At 48.6% G+C, this 22,263-nt stretch overlaps 1 protein-coding gene across 5 annotated transcripts in view; it reads left to right on the top strand.

The window, feature by feature from the left end:
* Positions 1-22,263, top strand: part of DRC11 (dynein regulatory complex subunit 11) — a 168,349-nt gene that overhangs the window by 129,278 nt on the left and 16,808 nt on the right. For all 5 annotated transcript variants that reach the window (XM_038001338.2, XM_038001337.2, XM_038001335.2 and 2 more), the window contains one exon: positions 18,297-18,383. In XM_038001338.2, the coding sequence (XP_037857266.1) occupies positions 18,297-18,383 (87 nt within the window). The remainder of the gene's footprint in view (positions 1-18,296; positions 18,384-22,263) is intronic.

Here is a 22,263-nt window from a genome sequence, read left to right as displayed (position 1 = left end):
ACAAGCATGACTCTCTTACATTTCCTCATTGTCTACCCCTGAAAATTACTTCATTATTGCATATGGCCAAACACACACAATTAGAAACAACTTCTTTCTTTCCGTAAGCACCCTACTGTGCCGTCCTGATCACCCTCCCTCTGCCACAGGAACCCTTCTGGAAATGCTTTCATGTCTCATTGAAAATTAAACCCACAATTGCTTTGTTTGGCCCACCTCACTTTAATAATTGGCATCAGGTAGAGATATTTGCATTATTTGGATTCTTCCTTACATGACATAAGTTACCAAGGTATGGCACCTTCTGTGCTTCTGTGCACTCCTCACACAGGTGTGATGGAGAAGCCTGCAGGCACCTAAGCCAACCAGAGTAATGTAAAGACACGGTGATATCACAGGATCCAAGCAGCTCTGTGATCTTAGCTAAGCTGCTAGCTTCCCTGGGTCTCCATTTTATCATCACAAAATGAATGTGTTTGAAAGAACTTTGATACAGAATATTTTATATTTAATACAAAGGCTTTACAAAATTTAATTTCTACTTGCTTGAGAACCTCCAGGTTAGCCTTATGCTATTCATTTCAGTTACTGCCATGCCAACTTTTACTAAATCAAAACCTACTTGGTGGCCAACACTGTCCCATATTGGAGGCCAGGTGTTGGCTCTGTGTCTGCTTTCTGAGGGGCTGTAAAGCGTGAGAGATGCTCCGCAACGAGGCAGTTTACAGGAATGATAAATGGACAGGAATGTCTCCTCCTTAGTGTCATGCTAATACACCAAGAAACAAGGGAGCGACAGTAGTAGGATTTCTTCCCTTAGCCACATGGTCCCTCCCACTGCAGCGACTCAGGACATGCCACTCTCCTTTTCTCTCGTGCTTGTAAGGAAGGAGTTCAGAGAGGAATCTGTGGAGTATTCAATGTGTAACCACCATTTTCATGCACATATGATCATTGTACAACTTTTTTTGAAATTTATATTCAAGTCATTTACCTATAGTTGATGCTTGAACAACACAGGGGTTGGGGCACTAATCCCCTGTGCAGTTGAAAATCCACATATAGCTTTTGACTCCCTAAAAATCTAATTACCAATAGCCTACTGTTGACTGGAAGCCTTCCCAATAACAGAAACAGTTGAATACCACATACTTTGTATGGTGTATGTATTATACACTGTATTCTTATAATCAACTACAGCAAAGAAAATGTTATTAAGAATACCATAGAGAAGAAAAAATCTATTTACTCTTCATTAAGTGGAAGGGGATCATCACAAAGGTCTTCATCTATGTCTTGTTCACATTGAGGAGGCTGAGGAGAAGGAGGACGAAGAGGAGGAGTTGGCCTTGCTGTCTTAAGGGTGGCAGAGGTGGAAGAAAATCTATGTATACATGCACAGTTCAAATGAGTGTTGTTTAAGGATCAACTATACCTTTCATTTAGTTATTGGTTTCATTGGTTCATGTCATTGTTTAGGTTAATTTCATATTTTTTAGTATTTCAAACTTTCTGAGAATTTTGAGGAACTCTCCAACTATATGCATTTCTATATTTCTCCCTGTAGTACTGTCAGTGGCTTCACATATGTTCAAGCACTGTTATGAGATACATCCATGTTTAGGACTGTTATGTCTTCCTTCCTGGTTGATTATTTTATCATTATGAAATGACCCTTTTTGTCCTGGAAATACTCCATGTCTTGAAATCTACCTGGTCTGATACTAATGGAGCCACTTCAGCTTTCTTATGCTGAGGGTATATGGTATATTTTTATGCTGTTTTTCCCAATATGTCTATGTCTTTATAGTTAAAGTGCATTTCTTATGGATAGCACACAGTTGGGTTTGCTTTCTTATTCAATCCGACAACATATGTCATTTCACTGGAGCATTTGCTCTGTTTATTTTAAATGCAGTTACTTAAATGATTGAGTTAGGTCTACCATTTTGCTATTTGTTCTCCATGTGTTCCATTCCTCTTTCATTCAACTTCTCTTTTCCTGCCTTCTTTTTGGTCTTTTTAATTTTGTTTTTCAGTGGTGGCCTACGGATTACTGTAGTCATTCTTAATTTATCATAGTCTATGTAGAATTAATATGGTATTTTACATAAAATATGAGAATCTTGTGACAACATAATCCACTTGTTATCTCTGTCCTTCATTTGCTTATTATACATTTTACATCTATAAATGTTATATATACCACAATTGAATGCTATTTTGCATTTCACAGTCATTTGTATTTTTAAAAAATTAAGAGAGAAGAAATACAGTATTTTATACATCTCCATGTATTTGCCATTTTTAGTACTCTGTTTCTGTCAAGTTAAGTTTTCACCTGGTATCATTTCCCTTTCAGCTAAAGAACTTCCTTTAGCATTTATTTTAGTCTAGGTCTGCTGGCAACAAATTTTCTTGACCTCTATTTTATTTATCTTAAAATTTTTTACATTGCCTCCATTTTTGAAGGATATTTTTGCTGGATATAGAATTCTGGGTTGACCTTTTTTTCAGCACTTTTAAGACATTATTCCATTGTCTTCTGGCCTTCTTTGTTTCTTATGAAAAGTTAGCAAATTTTTGAATTATTTATCTCCTGTGTGTAATGTGTAGATAAATAATTCTATCTCCTGTACCTGTGTCATTATTCTCTGAATAGTTATAAGATTTTCTCTTTGTTTTGATTTTCATCAGTTTGACTATGATGTGTCTAGGCATTCGTGTTTGGTTTTTGTTTTTGTTGTTGTTGTTGTATTTATACTGCTTGTAGCTCACTGTGTTCATTGAATCTGTAAACATATGTTTTAAATCAAATTTAGAAACTTTGGGCCATTATTTTCTCCAGTTTGTATTTACTGCATTCTCTGTCTCCTGTCTTTCTGAGGCTCTATTTATATACACATTTGACTGCTTGATATTGCTCCACAAGTCACTGAGGTTCTGTTCTTTCTAGTTCCCACACTGGATATTAATCTGTGTTCAAATTTACTTACCCTTTCTTCTACCATCTCTAATCTGCTATTCAGCCCATCTTGTGGCTTATTTTTTATTTCTGATCTTCTTATCTTTTGCTTTTCATTTCTAGCACTTATATTTGCTTATTACTCATTTTCATTTCTCTGCATAGTTTTCTATCCGCCCATTTCATACAACCATCTTTTTCCTTCAAGTCTTTGAACCTAATTGCCTTAGAGCCCTTATGTGCTCATTTCAAAATCGGGGTCATAATGGGGACTATTTCTATTTGACTGCTTTTCCCTTGACCACGTGTCACATTTCTCTGTTTTTTCATCTGATTGATAATTCTTATTGTATATGAGACATTGTGGATGGTACGTTGTGGAGCCCCTGAAGCAAGCGGGGCTTTGTTCTAGCAGGCAGTTAAATTACTGGCTGATCAGCTTGAACTTGCAGAGGCTTCGTTTTCCATTTTGTTAATATGGGTCTATTTTGACTTTGTCTGTGGTCCAAAACAAATCTCTTAGTCCTGGAATATGGTCTTTACTCCAAGGTTTCAATGGAAAGCCTGTTTACCAAGCTCCTCTGACTTGGCAGTAGCTGAGGAATGTGCTCCGTTCTTTTAGTTTTTCATCCTTGCTTTTCACAGAGCTTCTTAGAATCTTCCCCCACACAAGCACACATCTAAAATTAGCCAATGATTTGAAGGTGTGCTGGAATTTGAAGCCAGACAACCTGACTTGTGGCCTCCATGTGCTTAACTACCAGTAAGCACTAAGTTCTTCAGAGGAAAGGTAAAATGAACCCATCCTCTTGCCCAAAAGAACACCTAAATTTGTTTATTCTAAACATCAAATTTTGTTGACATTTGACATTGTCAAGTAACAGAAGCACATAAATATAAAAATATTAGTGTTTTGTGAGCATCCACATATCCCAGACTGTTCCATACATCACTATGTATTAAGTCATTCAGTCCTTACAACAACTCTATGAGGTAGGCATTATCATTATACCCATTTTTCTGATAAGAAAACTGAGGCACAAGTCATTTTAGTAATTTTCTTGGTTGCAGTGCAATAATAGGATCTGACACAGTCTGGCTCCAGAGCCTCCAAGTTTCAAAACTGCATTATACGGCCAAGTGGGGCTGAGTTAAGTATCCGTTTTCCAACCCACCAAACAGTTTAGTAGCTCCTGGTGTGAATCTAGGACAGAGCAAGGATGTGATCTTTCTGTTCTCAATCTAGGAAAGTCTTTGTTCCTGCTGCTGAGAGAGTTTGTCTTGATACCAGATAAGTGATCTTTGCATCTATTAGAATAATCACAAACTGACATTGTGTGGACCGCAAAATGCTGGGTGTGAAATTATTAAAATGTGGAGCACCACATTCACCCACCTGGGCCACTTCATGTCAGAGTGCCTGACACACACCTCATTAAGCTTCACCTTTCTTGTGTATATAACTGATTAATGAAAGACCCAGAGGTCTCAGGAGTGGGAGCCATTCAATTAAAAATTGTGTGCAGTGAGGCCACCGTGTCCCAGTGTGACTGACAGAGCAGCTATCTGCATTGCAAAGAAGTATTTGCTTTTAATTAACCACAGGCAAGTGGGACAGGACGCTTGCGCTGGTACCTTGGCGGCAGGAAGCTGGAGTGCCTGACTGTGCCGTGTGAGCCACAGAACACGGCCGTGGCTCGAGGGCAGCAAAATATGGCATTTGCGGGAGAAGGTGAAATAACAGAAGGGCCTGATTCCTCATGGAGTCTTCCTAGAGAGAAGTCCTGTTACCAAGTTAATCTCGAGAGGCTAAATCAGGAAACTACTGGGAAATACGCGTCATTTCTCACTTCAGGCAGGTCGTATTCGCCTCACTCACAGCACTGTGGAAGCACGCAGGGAAAATGAGTCTCTGATTTGTTGCACAACCGTAAATTCAAATCCATTTTGTGATCATTGCATTTGGAGGATTTCTTTATTTTACACACAGTAACTAATAGAATAATGCGTGAGGGGTGAGGGGAAGCATTTCCTTTTTAAGAAATGCGTTTACAAGTAAATGACTATTATTTCAGATTCCCTATACTACTAAAGCTATACATAGAAAAGAATATACTTATCTTGGAAATATAAGGAATATTTGTCTAACCAATTAATAAATATTTGACAAATGATGAACATGCAATAAGCATTTCACAGGTAAAAGAATTTATAAGGCAGGGCTGTTGCCCATCACCCACCCCAGGTACCAGTCTCCTTGAGTCTGTGTAACAGTAAATCAGGGCACAGAGGAGCGGGAATGGCTTTTTCTGACCTCTGCCCTGGAGTCAGGTACACGCTAAGGCGTTTTACTCATACCTTCTCTTTTAATTGCATCAAAGCTCTGATGAGGTAGGAATTAACATCCCCATTTTACAGATGAGAAAACTGACACTCAGAGTGCTGAATTTCAACAAAAATGCGAAAGAACCAGAGGACTGACCTCTGGATTTCAGTCCAGGTTGGGCCCCAAGACCATCGCATGGCCCCCCAGCTGGCCTCTGGGGAAGCCTCGGCTCCGCGTGCCCCTCCCTGTGGGAGGCTGTGTGTCCACAAGACACAGGGATAAGGTTCTTCCTGGGCCAGCGAGTCTGCTGGGAGTACCCCAGTGTGAGACGGTGAAGCAACTGAAGGCCATTCTGCTTCTTCCTGCATCCCCCCTGCCAGTGAGACTGCCTCCCACCCTCCAGACCTCTCATTAGAGAGGCAAGGGGAGGCCAGGGCAGGGCGCAGGGTAGGAGGCTGGACCAGAGGACGCTTCAGCGGCCCCCTTGGTCCTGGGCAAGGGTCCTCTCTGCCCCCGGAGGTTCGTAGGTTCTGCTTTCCTGCCCTCTGCTTGGCGACCTGGCCCCTGAGGGCTGAGTTAGAGTGAGGACCTGGGAGAATGGGGCCGAGGCAGTGTCCGCTGTAGAACACGTGGCCCACAGGGGTCTGCAGCATCTCGACAAAAGGGACCCTCAATGCCCTTGTGCCCCGGTACCACCCACCCAGCTCAGTACCACCACCCGGCTCCTCGGTGGGCTCACAGCCAGCAGCCTGTGGCAGCACACCAAGGGCTCTCGCCCAGATGTGGTGTGTGGTGGTGTGGACGGCGAGTCTCGGTGTCCGCAGGGCGCCTGGCCAGTTTCTGTAGCTCGTAGAAGGAATGTTCCTCATAGGAGAAGACTTCTCTTCCTGATGAATAACCCAGACAAAGACATTGCTGCTATTTGTGGATGATTGTATTTAAAAAAAAAAACACACACACACACACACAGATGTACAATTAGTGTGATAAATATGTTAGTCTCATTTTACAAGGTGGATATCAGTAAGGATAATGCAAGGCCTACACCTGGCCACCAAAACAGGGCTGATCAAAAAGGAGGGGGAGAGGAAAGAGAGGAGCAAGGACAGGGGGAGAGGGACGCAGGATTTAGCGACTCCGGTGCAGCCTCAGGTGTGGACATGGTGGGAGGCCAGTGCCCTGAGTCTTGAGCGGGTCATCCATGAAGAGGCCGGCTGAGGAGGGGCGTGCACATAGGCTTCAGAACCTTTTGTTCTTTACATAGACTTTATTTTTCAGAGCAGCTTTCAGTTCCTGGCAAAAAGGAGGAGAAAGTGCAGACAGCTCCCACATAACCTGTTCTCACATAGGCAGGGCCTCCCCACTCTCCACGCCCCACCGTGGGCCACACTCACCATGTGCTACAGTAAGGAACCCAGACAGACACCTCACTAGCGCCCAGAGTCCGTCAAAACCCGCTGTCGGTGGGGGTGCAGGCCTCTGTACGGCCAGTGAGGCCTCTGCCGTTGTTTCCACTGCCTGGAACATCCGTGTCAGTCCTGGGAGGCCACGTCAAACCAGACACCGGGGAGGGGCCCAGGTGGGGAGGAAGACCTAGACCCCCACACATGGGAAACTTCTCAGAATTCAGACACATGCACCCGCAAAGAAGGAGAAAAAAGGACATGAAAGAAAGGCCCTAGGCCACGGTGGGCCATGTAGCCGGGTCCAGCGGTGTCAGAGGCTGCCGTGGGAAAGGGACTCCCAGGAGGAAGGAAATGAGGGCCAGGTTTCTCCGGGACCCGGGATACACATCCCACTCCACCTGTCCAGTGACGACAGGGAGCACCCCACGGGGGGAGGCGTCAGGCTGTGGAGGCCCCTGGCTCTGTGTCAGTCCGGTGTGGAGACACACTCTGCAGGCTGTCAATCACCAGAACCACAGCGTGGCGTCCGCAGGTGTTCTGTATCGGGGACGGTGCCGGACCAGGGCTTGATGCCACAAGCATTGAAAATGTTTAGGCAACCCGGAAACACTCGGGGTGGGGGCGATGGAGGTGCCTTGGGAAGTTGAGAATGGCTTTGGACACAGACTTCTCCAAGCTGGCCAGAGTCCGTGCCACCTGGCGAGAATTCATTGGCCCTAGTGTGGTGTGCAGAGGGCTGGGGAGGAGACGGGGCTTCAAGAGTTAAGTTCAGGTGGTTTGTAAGCCTGACGCCCCCCACCATCCAACACCTTCCCCTTGAACACAGTCTGGAGAAGCACTAATTGCATCGACATGTTCCTGTTACTAGCACCAGCCTGCTCCCAACACACACACACTAACACACGCACACTAACATACACGCACACTAACACATGCACACTAACACACACGCACACTAACACACACACACTAACACACACACACACTAACACACGCACACTAACATACACGCACACTAACACATGCACACTAACACACACGCACACTAACATACACACACGTGCACACTAACATACACGCACACGCGCGCACACTAACACACGCACACTAACACGCACATATGTGCACACTGACACGCTCATATGCACTAACATGCACACGCACATGTACACACACTCATACACACACTCTCACATACACTGACACACACATTGACCACATAGACACACACATACATGCATGTCCTGTCCTAGTTACTCTGCCCAGTCTTTCCTGTGAGCCCCTGCATCCCAGCTCTTCTCTGGTTCTTTGCTCTGCCTCAGTTTACCTCCCATCCCACCCAGGGTCAGCCCAGCCAGGCTTCTCTTTGTAGTATACCTCTGCCCTTCTTTTGATGATCATTTATGGTTTATGTCCAGCTAATTGCAGTGAGGACTTGAAGTAACCTCTGCAAGTACATAAAAGGTATTACAAGGAAATAGAAACTTCAAATATAATTTTTCAATAGTGGAAATGCAAGCCAAAATGTCATATGAACTATTTAAACAGAATTCAAGTGACCACAGTATGGGAAAGTGAACCCCCTCCCCTGCAAATAGGCCTCACTCCCCCGCACCCTCCCTAACCCCACAGCACCTCACTCAGCGTCGCCCATTCAGACACAGGCAGCTGCACCCTCCACAGGCAGGGACCATGTCTCCCAACTCCCAGACACCCCTGCCTCCTACCACAGAGCTCTCAGATGCACCGTAAATACGTGTGGGATGAATGAATGAGTGAATGAGTTTCAGCTGAGACACAGCAGCCGGAAAAAAACAAGTAGCTGTTTTATTCCTGCAGTTCTCCTTGGCAAGCAAAATAGGATCCTTTCAGAGAGAACCTCCAAAATGTCCAGGGGTCATCTGGGCAGAGCATCTTCATAACCCATGCGTGCCGAAACACAAACAGCTTTTAATTGTTGAGGCATTATCCCCTGAGAATCTAATTCTGATGGTGAAGGTTTGACAGTGTTTCTTTGGAAAATACAAAAGATCAATCCCATAAAATGCATGTGGATGGAGAGGTCTTTAGTTCTTTGCTAGAACTTGCTAGCATTTGAAAAAGCACATGGTGGCGATTTGTCTTTATTTCATAATTGACACAAAACAAAAACCCTCTAGTGATATTTGATAGGAGCGAAGAGCCCTCTACTGGCAGGCGAAGGGAACTATCCAACAGAACTGGAAAGTTCAATTATGAATTAATTAATGTAATTGTCCATGACCTCAAACTATCTGTGGGTAATTTCAATGAAGCCTTTTCATAGCTAAATGAAAATTAGAAAAGCAAAGGATACCATTTTTCATTAGCAAATTGGCAGAGAGTTTTTTATTATTAATCCTTGTTGAGGAGAAGAGTGTGGAAAGCCAGAGCCCTCATTTATTCCTGGGGACAGTGTAAACAGATGGAACCCCCAGGAGGGCAGTGTGACAGCACGTGTAAAAACGACACGCACAGAACGTCCAGGCGCCTCCACCTGGAAGCCTCTCCTGGCAGTCATTCTAAGGAAATTCTCAGCCAGGTGCCCTAAATAAGTACTATTTGGAGTAGTAAAAGATGGAAACCATCTATACATTCAAAAACAGGGCATTAATTAGAACCCTAATCCTGGTGCTTCCTGTTAAAATTGATAATGGAGAAATAACTTTCATATGACATGAACAAAGCAGCCCATAAAGCAGTATGTGTTGAACAAGATCCCGTTTTCGTAAAGGATCTGTAAGGACAGGAAATGTTCGACGGTTGATTCTAGGTGGAGGAAGAAAAGGTGTTGTGTATGCCATTCTGTATATTCTGAGATTTTTACTAAAGAACACTGCTTTTCCTCAAACTGTAAGAGCAGATCTTATTCCCAGCAGAGGTGCCTGCAAACATTTCTTGTGTGGCCTGCACACTTTCTGCAGCAGCAGCCACCCTGCCCTCTGGTGTCTGTGGTGCAAGGAAGATGAGCCCTTCTCCTCCCAGCCCATCCTCCTGCCTTCTGTCCCTAGCCCATGCTATCCCCAAACATTTCCTGGGCACTGACTACCCCAGTGCCACATCCTCCCCAGGCTTACTGTCTGCCCGTCTTTCTGCAGGAGCTCTCCCTGTCACCTGGCTCTGTTTCCTCCACTCCCTGCCAGGGCCACCAGTGACCTCCTCATTACCAAACTCTCTGGCCAGCATGGGCCACCGTTGGCCGCCCCCCTCCCCCGCTTGTTGGCCCCCTGGTTTCGAGGCTGGCTGTCCCTCCAGACCCGTCCCTTCTCTCCACAGCTGCTGCCCCTTGGCAGCCCAGACCTCCTCCTCTATCATCGTCTTCCCTGTGTGGCCCTGGGCTCTCTGCCACCCTCTCCTGGCCTCATCCACTGTCCCCCTTTACTCGGAATTCCTTCCATCCACTCGAGGCGTCCACTGCTGGTGGTTTGCTGTGGCCTTGGAGGCCTTTCCGGCCCTTGCCTCTCTCCTCCTCTCTGGCCCCAGCAGCCCTCCCTGCCTGCCCCGCTCTGCGGGGGCTCATGGCAGCCGACACTGACCTCATTACCATCCTCTGCACATCTAGCATCGAGCCCCTTCCCGCAACCCACAACCCACCGTTATCGAATCTGGCCAGTCCTGCCCTCCCCATCCCGCCCTGCCTTTCCCCCGCTGCAGGCTCTCATCTTCTCCCTGCAGCAGCCCCGCAGTACCTTCCTGCCTGGGCATCGTCCTCACTGTGCCACCGCCCACACCTGCCTGCTCCCTGAGGCCAGCACAGCTCCCACCACATCCTCCTCTACACACTCCCCAGAGGGATTTTTCTGTAACATAAAAAGGATCAAAGTTCTTGATTTAAGTCTTTTCCATGCCTTCCACAGCCTCTAGGATACAAGCAACCTCTGTAGCGTGGCCACGCACTTTTCTGACCCCTTCCAGAAGTGCCAGGCACTCCCCGTGTGCCCCAAGTGAGGACACCTCACCCTGTGCCCTGGCTCCTGGCCCGAGCAGGGCGCTTCCCCCAACTTCAGACCATCTGATCTTCTGGAGACCTTGGAAGGCCTATCTGCTTTAACCACTATCTGTGGTCTCCATTCCTAGTTCCCCCCACCTGCCCACTTCTCCCCCTTTCTGTTGTTGGTGGCCCTCACTGACATCCTGATTTCCTTGGAACACCCTCAACCTCAGGTCTGCTCTCCCCTACCACAGGTGGGCTCCTGGAGGTCAGGGACCCTGCATTATTACTCTTTGTGACCTTGGCACCTAGCACAGTGCCTGGCACATCAAAGCTCTTCTGTAAACGTCTTATAAAGGAAGAAATGAAAGAACAGCCTTCATTCTACATTCGGGGCCAAACCTAGCAAAACCTTTCTTCCCCATGGCAGTCTTTCACGCATTTGAAAGCAGCAAACTTACCTGCCTCCAGTCTTCTCTTCCCCAAGAGAAGCAGCCTCTGTCCCTTTCATCCCTCCTGGACAAAGCAGCTTCCATGCGACACTGCCTCAGTTTCCATGCCTGTCTTCTCCGTGGTCAGACCTGAACATGGTCACCAGGGGTCCCATGACCAGCAGCCCCCCCTCAGCTGCCCTAGGGGAAGGTCAGGAAAGCCAGAGATCCGAGCTCTGGAGGGTAAGACAGTGATGGCTTTAGGATTCTTCCTGCTAGGATGAAAGATGGTAGCGGATGATACAGGTCAAGGGTAGAGAGACACTTTAGAATAGGCATCCCGTCTCCCCTGGCAATGTGGCGGCCATGCAAGGCCTTGTGGGTGCTGGGCAGACCCAGATCCCACTCCCACCTCCAGCACTTACCAGTTGCTGAGCCAGCACATGACTCACCCCTCACCTGGCTGTGCCTCAGCAGCCTCATCTGTGAAAGGGCAGAGCCGCGGGGTGTGGTTGGCACACATGGAGCATGTATCCAGCGAGGATGGAAATGGTGTCCTGGACGCCAGAGCACTTTGCAAACAAACGTTAGTTGTATTGTTACCATCATCCGAGAACACTCTTGGAAAGCGTTTTCTGTTTTGTTTGGTAATAATTGAGCCCTTCCAAACCACATCAGTCCAGAGTGCCCCATACAACCTGTGTGTCCCCAAAGCTGGTGAACTAGGGAAAGGAATTCCTTCACAGGTGTGTGTTAAAAATACAGGAAGCATGGAATTCCCCCATTAGTTCTGAAGGAGCTCCAACTTAAAGGAACAATCACTGACGTCACAGTCAACAGAACGGTGCCGCCGTTTTCAAAACAACTGGTTTAGAATCAGATGCTGGAAACAAGATTGTGAGTCTCAAAATCATTCCAAGTTAGTACGATTCCTGTTTCAAGTCTGCACAGCTTCGTTTGTTAAGAGCAGAAAGAAAAAAGTTAACGCTGAAATCCTTGGTATTCACATCTGCAATTCCCATCTGGGTTGAGAAAATAGAGGTCCCAATAGGAACTATGGAAAACCCATTGCTTGCCACGTGGACATCGTGCGAAGTAATCCACAGCAGCCACGAGTGCAGTCAGCTAAGACGAGAGACGGTTGTTTTTGTTTTTGTTTTTAACTTTTATTTCAGGGGTACGTGTGCAGGTTTGTTGCACAGGTAAACTTGTGTCACAGGGCTTTGTTGTATAGATTATTTCATCACCCAGGCATTAAGCCCAGTACCCAGTAATGATTTTTTCCACTCCTTTTCCTCCTCCAAACCTTCACCCTCAAGGAGGCCCCAGGGCCTGTTGTTCCCTTCTTTGTGTCCATGTGTTCGCACTGTTTAGCTCCCACTTATAGGTGAGAATAAGTGGTATTTGGTTTTCTGTTCTGCATTAGCTTGCTAAGGATAATGGCCTCCAGCTCTATCCATGTGCTTGCAAAAGACATGGTCTTGTTCTTTTTTATGGCTGCATAGTATTCCATGGTGTATATGTACCACATTTTCTTTATCCAATCTGAAGAGACAGTTGTTGATGTGAAGATGATTTCTCCATTGATTTCAATTCTAAAACTAAGATTCTTAAGAGGTACTGAAAAAAATAAGGTCTTGCCTTGTTATTACAAATTATCTTTTCTCTAAGAAGTGTAAACCTTTTTACATACAACGTCTCATGTTCTTATTTACTTTGGGGCTGAAAGTAGGGAAGCTTCTGACTTAAACTCAAAATAGCTGTAAGGGAACAATGGCCCCTTGGAACTTGCCCCCTCCTCACTCTTCAGCTCCGTCCCTTGGCAGCAGTGCCCAGGCCATGTTGGAAGGAAATCGGAGGCTTGCACCAAGGAGCTGAGAGAATGGAAGACTTGGAGTTGAAAGGGATTAGCAAGTGCCATGAATAGACTGTGGGGTTGTTAGGCATGGGGAATGAGACAAGGGTGGATACCCAGGCCTCTGGCTTGGGTAGGAGCAGAGTCACACAGGGAACCGGCAGGAGGCAGGATGGAGGGAGGGAAGGTGGCCTCCTGAGGCTTCCCATTCCATGTGGGAATGGGAACCTCTGGCCTGGAGCTCTGGATGTGCATTTGGGTGTGGTCAGCACGTAGACACCAACCGAAGCTACCAGAGTGGATGAGATTAGCCCTCAAGGTGGTATTGAGAGACTGCAGAGAAACCAGGGCAGGGTCTTTGGGCACCTGTGCCTAAGCCAGCGCATAATAGACATCTCTGCTTCCGGGTGGGGCTTCCTGACCATGGCTGCTCTTCAGCATCATCTGGGGAGCTTTAAAAACTGTGGACGCCGGACGACACCCCAGTCACACCAGAATCTCCAGGACTGGCCCCTGGAGGTCGTATTTTCCAAAGCTCCCCGGGTGATCCCAGTGAGAAGCACTGAACTGTCAGTGAAAGAAAGAAGCTTCCCTCTCCAGCTCGTGCTCCGTCCCTCCTCTCTTACCTGCTACTGTGAGACTCCGCGCACAGGGATCTCTTTTCTCCAACTTTCAAGCACGTGTTGTTGTCAACACCACCTGGTGCTGTTGCTCCTGACTGGGTGCGCTTCCCGGTTGGAGTGACCCTGTTCGGGCAGGACCTATCCCGTTCCTCTTGCTGCCCTTGCTGCTCTAGCGGAGGGTATGGTGCCCAGCCGGGATCAGTATAGCTCAGTTCAGTGTACAGCGTCGAGCTCCATTTCCAAAGGCCCTTGAGCATGCCCTGCATTTTCTCCTGGATTTCCCTCCTGCCGCGACTTTCTCCTGCACACTGACCAGAACTCAGAGGCCCCTTCGAATCTACATTTTATGCAAAAGCTTTCTTTGTAGAAGCACAGAGTGTTTAAGCTAGAGAATCACGTAATACTTTGCTGTGATCTACCAGAGAGCTGATTTTATTAAGCTTTTTTTAAAAAAATCAAAGATGAAGAGAGAAGAGGAGAGAGTTCCTTTTTCCTGTAGCATTTTGTCTGTTTCATTGATGAAAGCTCGGGGGCAAAGCACCCGGCTTGGTGTTTCTCCTCATCAGCTAGTCTTCTCGGCTAGGCTTTGAAATAGACTTGCTTCTCAAGTCCACTGGCAGGTGCTATAGGTAATAACCTACGCATTGATTTGAGATTTCAGATTTTGATTTATTTTTATTTTTTTATTTTTTGCCATAAGTTATTGGGGTACAGGTGGTGTTTGGTTACACGAGTAAGTTCTTTAGTGGTGACTGGTGAGATTTCGGTGCACCCATCACCTGAGCAGTGTACACTGCACCCTATTTGTAGTCTTTTATCCCTCACCCCCCTCCCACTCTTCCCCACAGGTTCCCAAAGTCCATTGTGTCATTCTTAGGCCTTCGCATCCTAGTGAGAATATATGATGTTTGGTTTCCCATTCCTGAGTTATTTCACTTAGATAATAATCTCCAGTCTCATCCAGGTCATTGCAAATGCTGTTAATTCATTTCTTTTTACGGCTGAGTAGTATTCCATCGCATATACATACCACAGTTTTTTATCCACTCATTGACTGATGGGCATTTGGGTTGGTTCCACAATTTTGCAGTTGTGAATTGTGCTGCATGTGCAAGTATAAACACACGTGTGCAAGTATCATTTTCATATCTTTTCCTCTGGGTGGATACAGTAGTGGGATTGCCGGATCAAATGGTAGTTCTACTTTTACTTCTTTATAGAATCTCCACACTGTTTTCCACAGCGGCTGTACGAGTTTACATTCCCATCAGCAGTGTAAAAATGTTCCCTGATCATGCCAAAAAATAAAATCCTAGTGGCAAGGCCAAAATAAAATGCCCACAAATGCAGGTCACCCCTACATTCAGCAGAAAGAAGGGTAGGAGGTCTGGTGCTCTAGGTTGCAGTCAGCCAAGATCGCACCCCTGCACTCCAGCCTGAGTTTGATACGTTGGCATGCTTCTGGGGTCTTGCGTCCCTTCTCCCCTGATTCTTCCCTTGGGGTGTGCTGTCCACATGCACAGTGGCCTGCCAGCACTTAGGAGGGAACATACACAGTGTATTTACTGGTATCTGACGTAGAAGTGATGGCCCATGAAGGAAGAGGGCGAGGCCTCTGGGATTTAAAGATGAGGGTTTGGGTTTTGTTAGCAGCAAAACGTATCCAAGTCATGCGGCACCAAAGTATGTTAGCAGTGGCAAATCCGTACGGGCCTGCAGCAACCTCAGTTCTCGCCTCCTCAGAAGAAAGAATTGGACCAAGGAGGCAGAAGGAGAGACCAGGCTCGGCAAGTTTGAGAGCAGGAGTGGAAGTTTATTAGAAAGCTTTAGAGCAGGAAGGAAAGGAAGGAAGGGATACTTGGAAGAGTGCGGGGTGGGTGACTTGAAAGACAGGTGCACTGGCCGGGCGCGGTGGCTCACGCCTGGAATCCCAGCACTTTGGGAGGCCGAGGCGGACGGACCACTTGAGGTCACGAGTTCAAGACCAGCCTGGCCAAAGTGGTGAAACCCCCATCTCTACTAAAAATACAAAAACTAGCCAGGCGTGGTGGCACGCCCCTGTAAACCCAGCTACTTGGAAGGCTGAGGCAGGAGAATCGCTTGAGCCCGGGAGGCAGAGGTTGCAGTCAGCCAAGATCATGCCACTGCCCTCCAGCCTGGGTTTTATATGTTGGCATGCTTCTGGGGTCTTTCGCCCCTTCTCCCCTGATTCTTCCCTTGGGGTGTGCTGTCCGCATGCACAGTGGCCGGGAGGGAGCATGCGCAGTGTGTTTACTGGAGTTGTGCACATGCTCACTTGAGACGTTCTTCCCTTACCAGTCGAATGTCCCTGGAAGGTCCTAGACCACTTAAACTCCACCATTTTGCCTCTTAATGCGCATGCTTGAACCCACTGGCCCAACCCCTGAGATCTTATTGGGAAGCTGCTGATCGCCAGCTTCCGGTGTTTCTGTTTATCGGGAGACTGCCTTTGGCTAGTGCAGGCTGTGACCAATGATTATTATAGAGACAGTAAACAACCTCCTGCCCGTCATGGGATGGTCACCTGACATTGCTGGTGTGTGTATGTATTGGAAGGAGCCCTCTCCTGCCCTGCTCATGCCCAACTAGCTCCCCACTGTAACGTGACCACCTACTCGTCTCTGGGGCCTCAGTTCTCAGCTCCGAAGCAGAGGTCCTAGGGCTGGCCCCTCACAGTGGTGGTGAGAGTAGATGAGGGAACCCATGGAGGCTGCCTTAGCTGCCAGCACAGACTCCAGCCCCCAGCCTGGCCTCCAGTCCTGCTGCTGCCACACTGGACCTGTGTGACCAGGGCCGTCACTTAATGTCTGCAAGCCTCAGTTTCCTTGTCTGCAAACAGGGATGATACCAGGGGTTCCTGCTTCGTAGGGTTCAGATGAGATGAGCAGGTTATTCCACATGTGCGAAGGCCTCCAGGAGGAGGCAGTGCCAGGTGTGTACTGGCTCTGGCTATGTGTGATGCTGGGCACATGGGTGGCCGATGCCTGGCACACGTCTGCCAGCTCACTCACTGCAGTTATCACACCACACCGGCTCAGGGATCAGGATTAAAATTTGGGATTCTGAGTTCCTAAATTCTGTGACTCTGGGTCTGCAAAATAACACCTACCAAATGGTGTTTGGCTGGCACTCTTTTTTCTCTGAATGTCCGTGTGTGCTGGGGCCTGGGAATGCAGCCGACCCAGGCGTTGGTCCAGCGCAAGGATCCAGTTCAATCAGTGCCCACTTCTGCCTTTGAAGGTGCATAATCTGCTTTATAGCCCCGACTTGCCACTTCATACATAATGACGGAGAGGCAGACACAGTGGAGTGTCCCTAGTGATTTTTCCATCACTCACTGAATGACTGTCTTGGTTTAAAATCACGCCTGCTGCCTTAATGATGTTTTAAGAAATATAAAAATAGGAGTACATAACGCTGTATTCACCACGGCTTTTATCTGTCACAATTTCGCACAAAGCACAAATTGTTGCAAAAATACCTGAACTTCGCTATCATGGGGGTGCTTTGAAGAGATTGTTAGGTGTACAGCAATTATTCACGGGCCCACGGTAAGTCCCATCCCAGCTCTGTCGCGAAGCCCTGCTTGTCCAGAGGGGCTCGGAGCCGCCTTTCACGGGGAGCCTGGGCCACAAAGGCACAGCCAAACAGAGATGAACAAATAGCCTCGTGGGGGCCCGAGTGCTGAAACGGGTTTTTCTCATGGTAAGCAAACTTGAATAAACCTGGGAACGGCCAGAGGCGGTAATTAAAACTCATGGCCCAGTTCTCCATTCATTTTCAGCAGAAAACTGGGGGTTTCTTTCAAGCCAAACTGAGAGGATGTTGGGGTCCTAGAGCAGAATGTTTGTCCTCAAGCTTGTCCTGCCTGTCAGAACAGGACTGAGAGAGGAAGGGGGTAGGGGAGGGAGGGGGACTTCTCCTGCTGTGAAGGAGGGGACGTGGTGGGGCAGGTTTCGAGCTACAGAACATTCCTGTGCCTGTGCAGCAGAGCTGAGAGCCGGACAGGGAGCGTCTCGCCCTGCTCCTGGGAGAGCGGATGCACACCTGAGAGGGAAGTGCATTTACAACCAGCGCTCTGCACACCCCAGAAGGAAATGCATTTACAACCAGCGCTCGGCACACCCCAGAAGGAAGTGCATTTACAACCAGCGCTCTGCATACCCCAGAAGGAAATGCATTTACAACCAGCGCTCTGCACACCCCAGAAGGAAGTGCATTTACAATCAGGGCTCTGCACACCCCAGAAGGAAATGCATTTACAACCAGGGCTCTGCACACCCCAGAAGGAAGTGCATTTACAACCAGGGCTCTGCACACCCCAGAAGGAAGTGCATTTACAACCAGCGCTCTGCACACCCCAGAAGGAAGTGCATTTACAACCAGGGCTCCGCACACCCCAGAGGGAAGTACATTTACAACCAGGGCTCTCCACACCCCAGAGGGAAGCACATTTACAACCAGGGCTCTGCACACCCCAGAGGGAAGTGCATTTACAACCAGGGCTCTGTACACCTGAGAGGGAAACATGTTTACAACCAGGGCTCTGCACACCCCAGAGGGAAGCACATTTATAAGCAGGGCTCTGCACACCTGAGAGGGAAGTGCATTTACAAGCAGGGCTCTGCACACCTGAGAGGGAAGTGCATTTACAACCAGGGCTCTGCACACCTGAGAGGGAAGTGCATTTACAAGCAGGGCCCTGCCTTTTCCTCTGCAGGTGGCTCGACAGCTCCAGCCCTCCGTGGTGTGGATTGAAGACACAGAAAAAACCTTCTACAAAAAGGTTCCCAACACAGAAAAGACGGTGAGGACGTTCTCATGCCTTACTTTGGCCTTTTCTTTCCTCCAAAGGAGGCCCTTACCAGGGCCTACCTCTACTTTTCCAGAAGGTCTTGCCTTTTCAAGCAAGTAAGGAAACACAGAGGCTCTCTGTAGTGGTCTCTGTCTGTCTGTCCTCTCTGTATTTGAAAGGGTTCTGTGGTCTGACTTTATGAGGCATAGTTTGGAAGGAAAGGAAAGAAAGTGTGGAAGAAAGGGGAGAGGGATTTTCCACCCAGACATACGATTCAGAGGTAAAGAACAATTTAGAGAACTCTGCTCAGTTAAAGCAAATGGCACACATAGGAGTTATTATTAGGATTTCCTATTGTTCATCATAATACATAGCAAAAGACCCAAAATTTATGAACAAAGACCCTCAACAGAACTGCTAAGTGCACAGCATTCGGGGCCTCCAGGGAGTCCTGTTTCAATTGCTTCCTTCCTTCTTTTCTCTCCTTTCAATGGTCCCCCCGACCCGCCACTTCCCCCCACAAAGCAAATTTCCCACAAGTTAAAAAAAAAAAATGTGCAGATACACGAGATTGTTATTCCACATCAATTTGCACCAAAGCAAATAGTGGTTAACTGTGAATTTCTGATTAAATTCATAAGGATTTTAATCACTTTTGATCCTTATGTATTATACATCACTTTTCGCAGGTAGAGATTATTTGGATAAAGAGTGGAAGCTCAATCTTTTCTTCCCCAAATGAGCCTTGATTGCCCTGTCATTTCAGAAAGTCTTCAGAGAACTCATTTATTATTTAATCTGGGATTCTAGTAGTTCGCTCCCTCTGCTGGCGAAGTTGCTGCATTGCATAAAAACTTGAAAAGGTCCACAAGTAGTTATGCAAAATGGATGGCAGGAATGACAGGGCTCTCCACCAGGTCCCACATCTAAGAGAAATGCAGGGCAGTGTTTCGTCCCAGGTGTCACACACCTGGAGTTATCAGAAACCTGGCTCATTCATGGGCAGGGGTTCTCCCTCTCCCACCACACATCAGCCTGGAGAATGGGAGACACTGGCCTGGAACTCACGCCAGCCATGCACAGCATTCACACAGCTGGCTGTGTGTCCTTAAACAGGAAACTTAACCTCTCTGAGCCTCCGCTTCCTTTACTATTAAATGAAAGCATTTTAGCCTGCGCGGACTCCGAGTTCATGCAGCCCCCTGCATTCTCCCACAGTGCCCTGGGCTTGCCATCAGTGCTTGCGGCTGTCTGCTCACTGCACGCCTGAATCTCGGAGAGCAAGGGGAATGGGAATGTTCCTCCTGAGAGAGCCAGAGGAGCACTGGGGAAGAAGCGCTGAGAGGGGGCCTTTGAGAGAAAGCTGGAGGCAGGGAATGAAATATAGGCCCTGTAGACACCCTCGCACAAAGGGAGTGGATGTGAGGGGAAGGAGGCCTGCTGAGGAGGGAACGGAAAGCCATGAAGCAGCAGCTGAGCCTGCCGAACCCTGCCCTGAATCAGCCCTTTTGCTGCTGACACAGAGCGAACCTCTCAGCACCGTCCCTAATTCGCGCAAACCCTGCCCATGCCTCGCTTTGTCCCTATAGGAAATGAAGGCCACCGGAGGCATGGTCTTTGTTGTGGATGAATTGGACGTTTTCTCGGTTCCCTTCCCATTAGAGGAGTCCGTCGTCTGTTGGGGAGGTCAACTGCACTGAGGACCAGGAGTCACATCCTGGGATAAGTCCTAGGGGACTGCAAGCCAAAGGGCACCCCGGCTTCCTGAGCATCTGCAAGGCCGACCAGGGGACCTGAGCCACCCCAGACTCAGAGCTGCAAGAGGCATGAACACCATCCTCCACCCCCCACCCCCAGTATTTCCACCCGTGGCTCCAATGCTGCAGCAGGAGAGGGGCGGGGGAGGAAACCATTGCTTGTGCATGCCCAGCTCTACACGGAACTCCAGCTCCACTCGGCCTGCACCGTGCAGTGATAGCATTGCGGGGCCTGCCCTCAGGGAGCAGGGCTGCAGAGTTCCTGCTGCCTTCCCGCGTCTCCAGGGCCATGACTGGGCCAGTCCTGCTGTCCTTCCCAGCCTCCCAGCCTCTGAGGCTCTGTGTCTCATCCAAGATCCTCAGCCACCAGGGCCCCAGGTAGCCATGAGCACTGGACGTCTACATTCCGAAGGTGACCAAAAGCCAAGGGCAGCAGAGGCATCCACAGGCAAGAGGAGCCCAGGAGGCACTGTAACGGGCTCCTCATTGCATCACTCAGCCACCTAGGGAGCCCAGTGTCCTTCCTCCCACCTGCACCGGCCTCTGTCCCAAAGACTGCCCTGATCCCAAGGGCACAGAGGCGCAGAGAAGAACATCCAGGAGGCTGGCACTCCACCAGCTACAGCCGCCATACAGGCAGCAGGGCTGACCTTGCCCTGGGGTTAAGGGACTCCAGGAAATCCCCTTGAAAATCCACAGTGACTGAAGGCACCCTCCAGCACCTCTGCCTTTGGGGTGAGGCCCCTCCCACAGTCAGAGGCAGGAAGTTCACCCGGGGATGGGGCATGGCGAAGACCAGTGACGCCTCCCGAGCATGGAAGCCAAACTTCGCGGGTGCAGGGACACTGCTGCGGACAGGAAAAGGAGGACCCCGGCGGCGGTGGGGGACGTGGATTGAACACCACCTCTTTCCCAAGCACAATACATATGTCAGGGAAACTCCCAGCAACCCTGAGAGGAAGGCATTGTTTTCTCTGTGTCACAAAAGAGAACAAAGGCTCCCAGAAGGCACACAGCTGCTCGGGGCTCATGCTGGGATTCAGAAACAAGGTTGCCAGAATGCAGAGGCCAGGACCTTCTCCCGCCCATGCACAGCACGGGCTGGAAGACACCCAGGGCAAACCACCAGCTTCGCCTTCTGCCCATACGGTCAGCCCTCCTGGTGCACCTAAACCACACCGCATCCCTGCGGCCCTCTCAGCCCTTGGGCTGCTCTAAACATCATCCCAAAACCTGCCTTTGGGGCCCTCTTGTCTTAGAACCAAATGGGCCCTACTCTGGAATTCTCTGTCCTCCTGCCCACACTCCTGTTCCCCTCTCACTGTCCTCAGCAACCTTTGAGAGAAGCCTTCACACCTCTAGAATTTCAGCAAAGTGCAAACTCCAAGTACGCCCCCCCAACCCCTGCCACTTTTACAAACACACCCCTGCCCCCGGCAGACACCTGGACCAGGCCCGCTCCCTTTCTCCTCCTCCTAGAAGGAGAGCAGTGTCTCCTCCCATCTGCGCCTCGAGTGCACTCAGTCAGTTGTTTGTGTCTGAGGCGAAGACAGTAAAGAATGAGGCGCACAGGCTGCTCCTGCATTTTCTGCCCCATTACCCTTTGTTACTTCATCTAGCAAGCGCCTCCCTGACATCACGATAGTGCCTCACCAAGGAATTGCTGCTTTCTGGGGGCTGGCTGTGGCGGTGGTTTTGTGGACCTAACTGCAGAATAGCAAATTGAAATTGCTGCCTGGATGCTAGCCACTAATTTGAAATTGCCCAAAGAAACACAGTTGTGAGGGACTGGCAGGCCCCGCGGTAGGGGCGGCAGTTTTGGAGGTGGCCAGGTGACTGTGGGGGGGGTTTGCTGGCATGATTGATAAGTGCACAGGTCTCGTGCATAATGGACAGCTCTGCACTGGAACGGGGTGGTCTGAGTGTAGGGGAACTACCAATTGAATGACACACCCATTTCTGTCCCCTCTTCATGGGACTGCACCTCACCGTCAGCAAGGATGTCACTCTGGACATTGCCCAGGATCAATGTTTGTTATCCAAATAGGCTGATTCATTTCAAATGTCCCTGCCATTTCAGGACACAAAGGTAGCAGTATCATGTCCTGCCTCAGAAAGGGCAGGGATCACACTGC

The sequence above is a fragment of the Chlorocebus sabaeus genome, chromosome 10 (assembly GCF_047675955.1).
Source record: "Chlorocebus sabaeus isolate Y175 chromosome 10, mChlSab1.0.hap1, whole genome shotgun sequence".
NCBI lineage: Eukaryota > Metazoa > Chordata > Mammalia > Primates > Cercopithecidae > Chlorocebus > Chlorocebus sabaeus.
The sequence above is the reverse complement of the archived record's forward strand: the minus strand, read 5'-3'. Positions and strand labels throughout refer to the sequence as shown.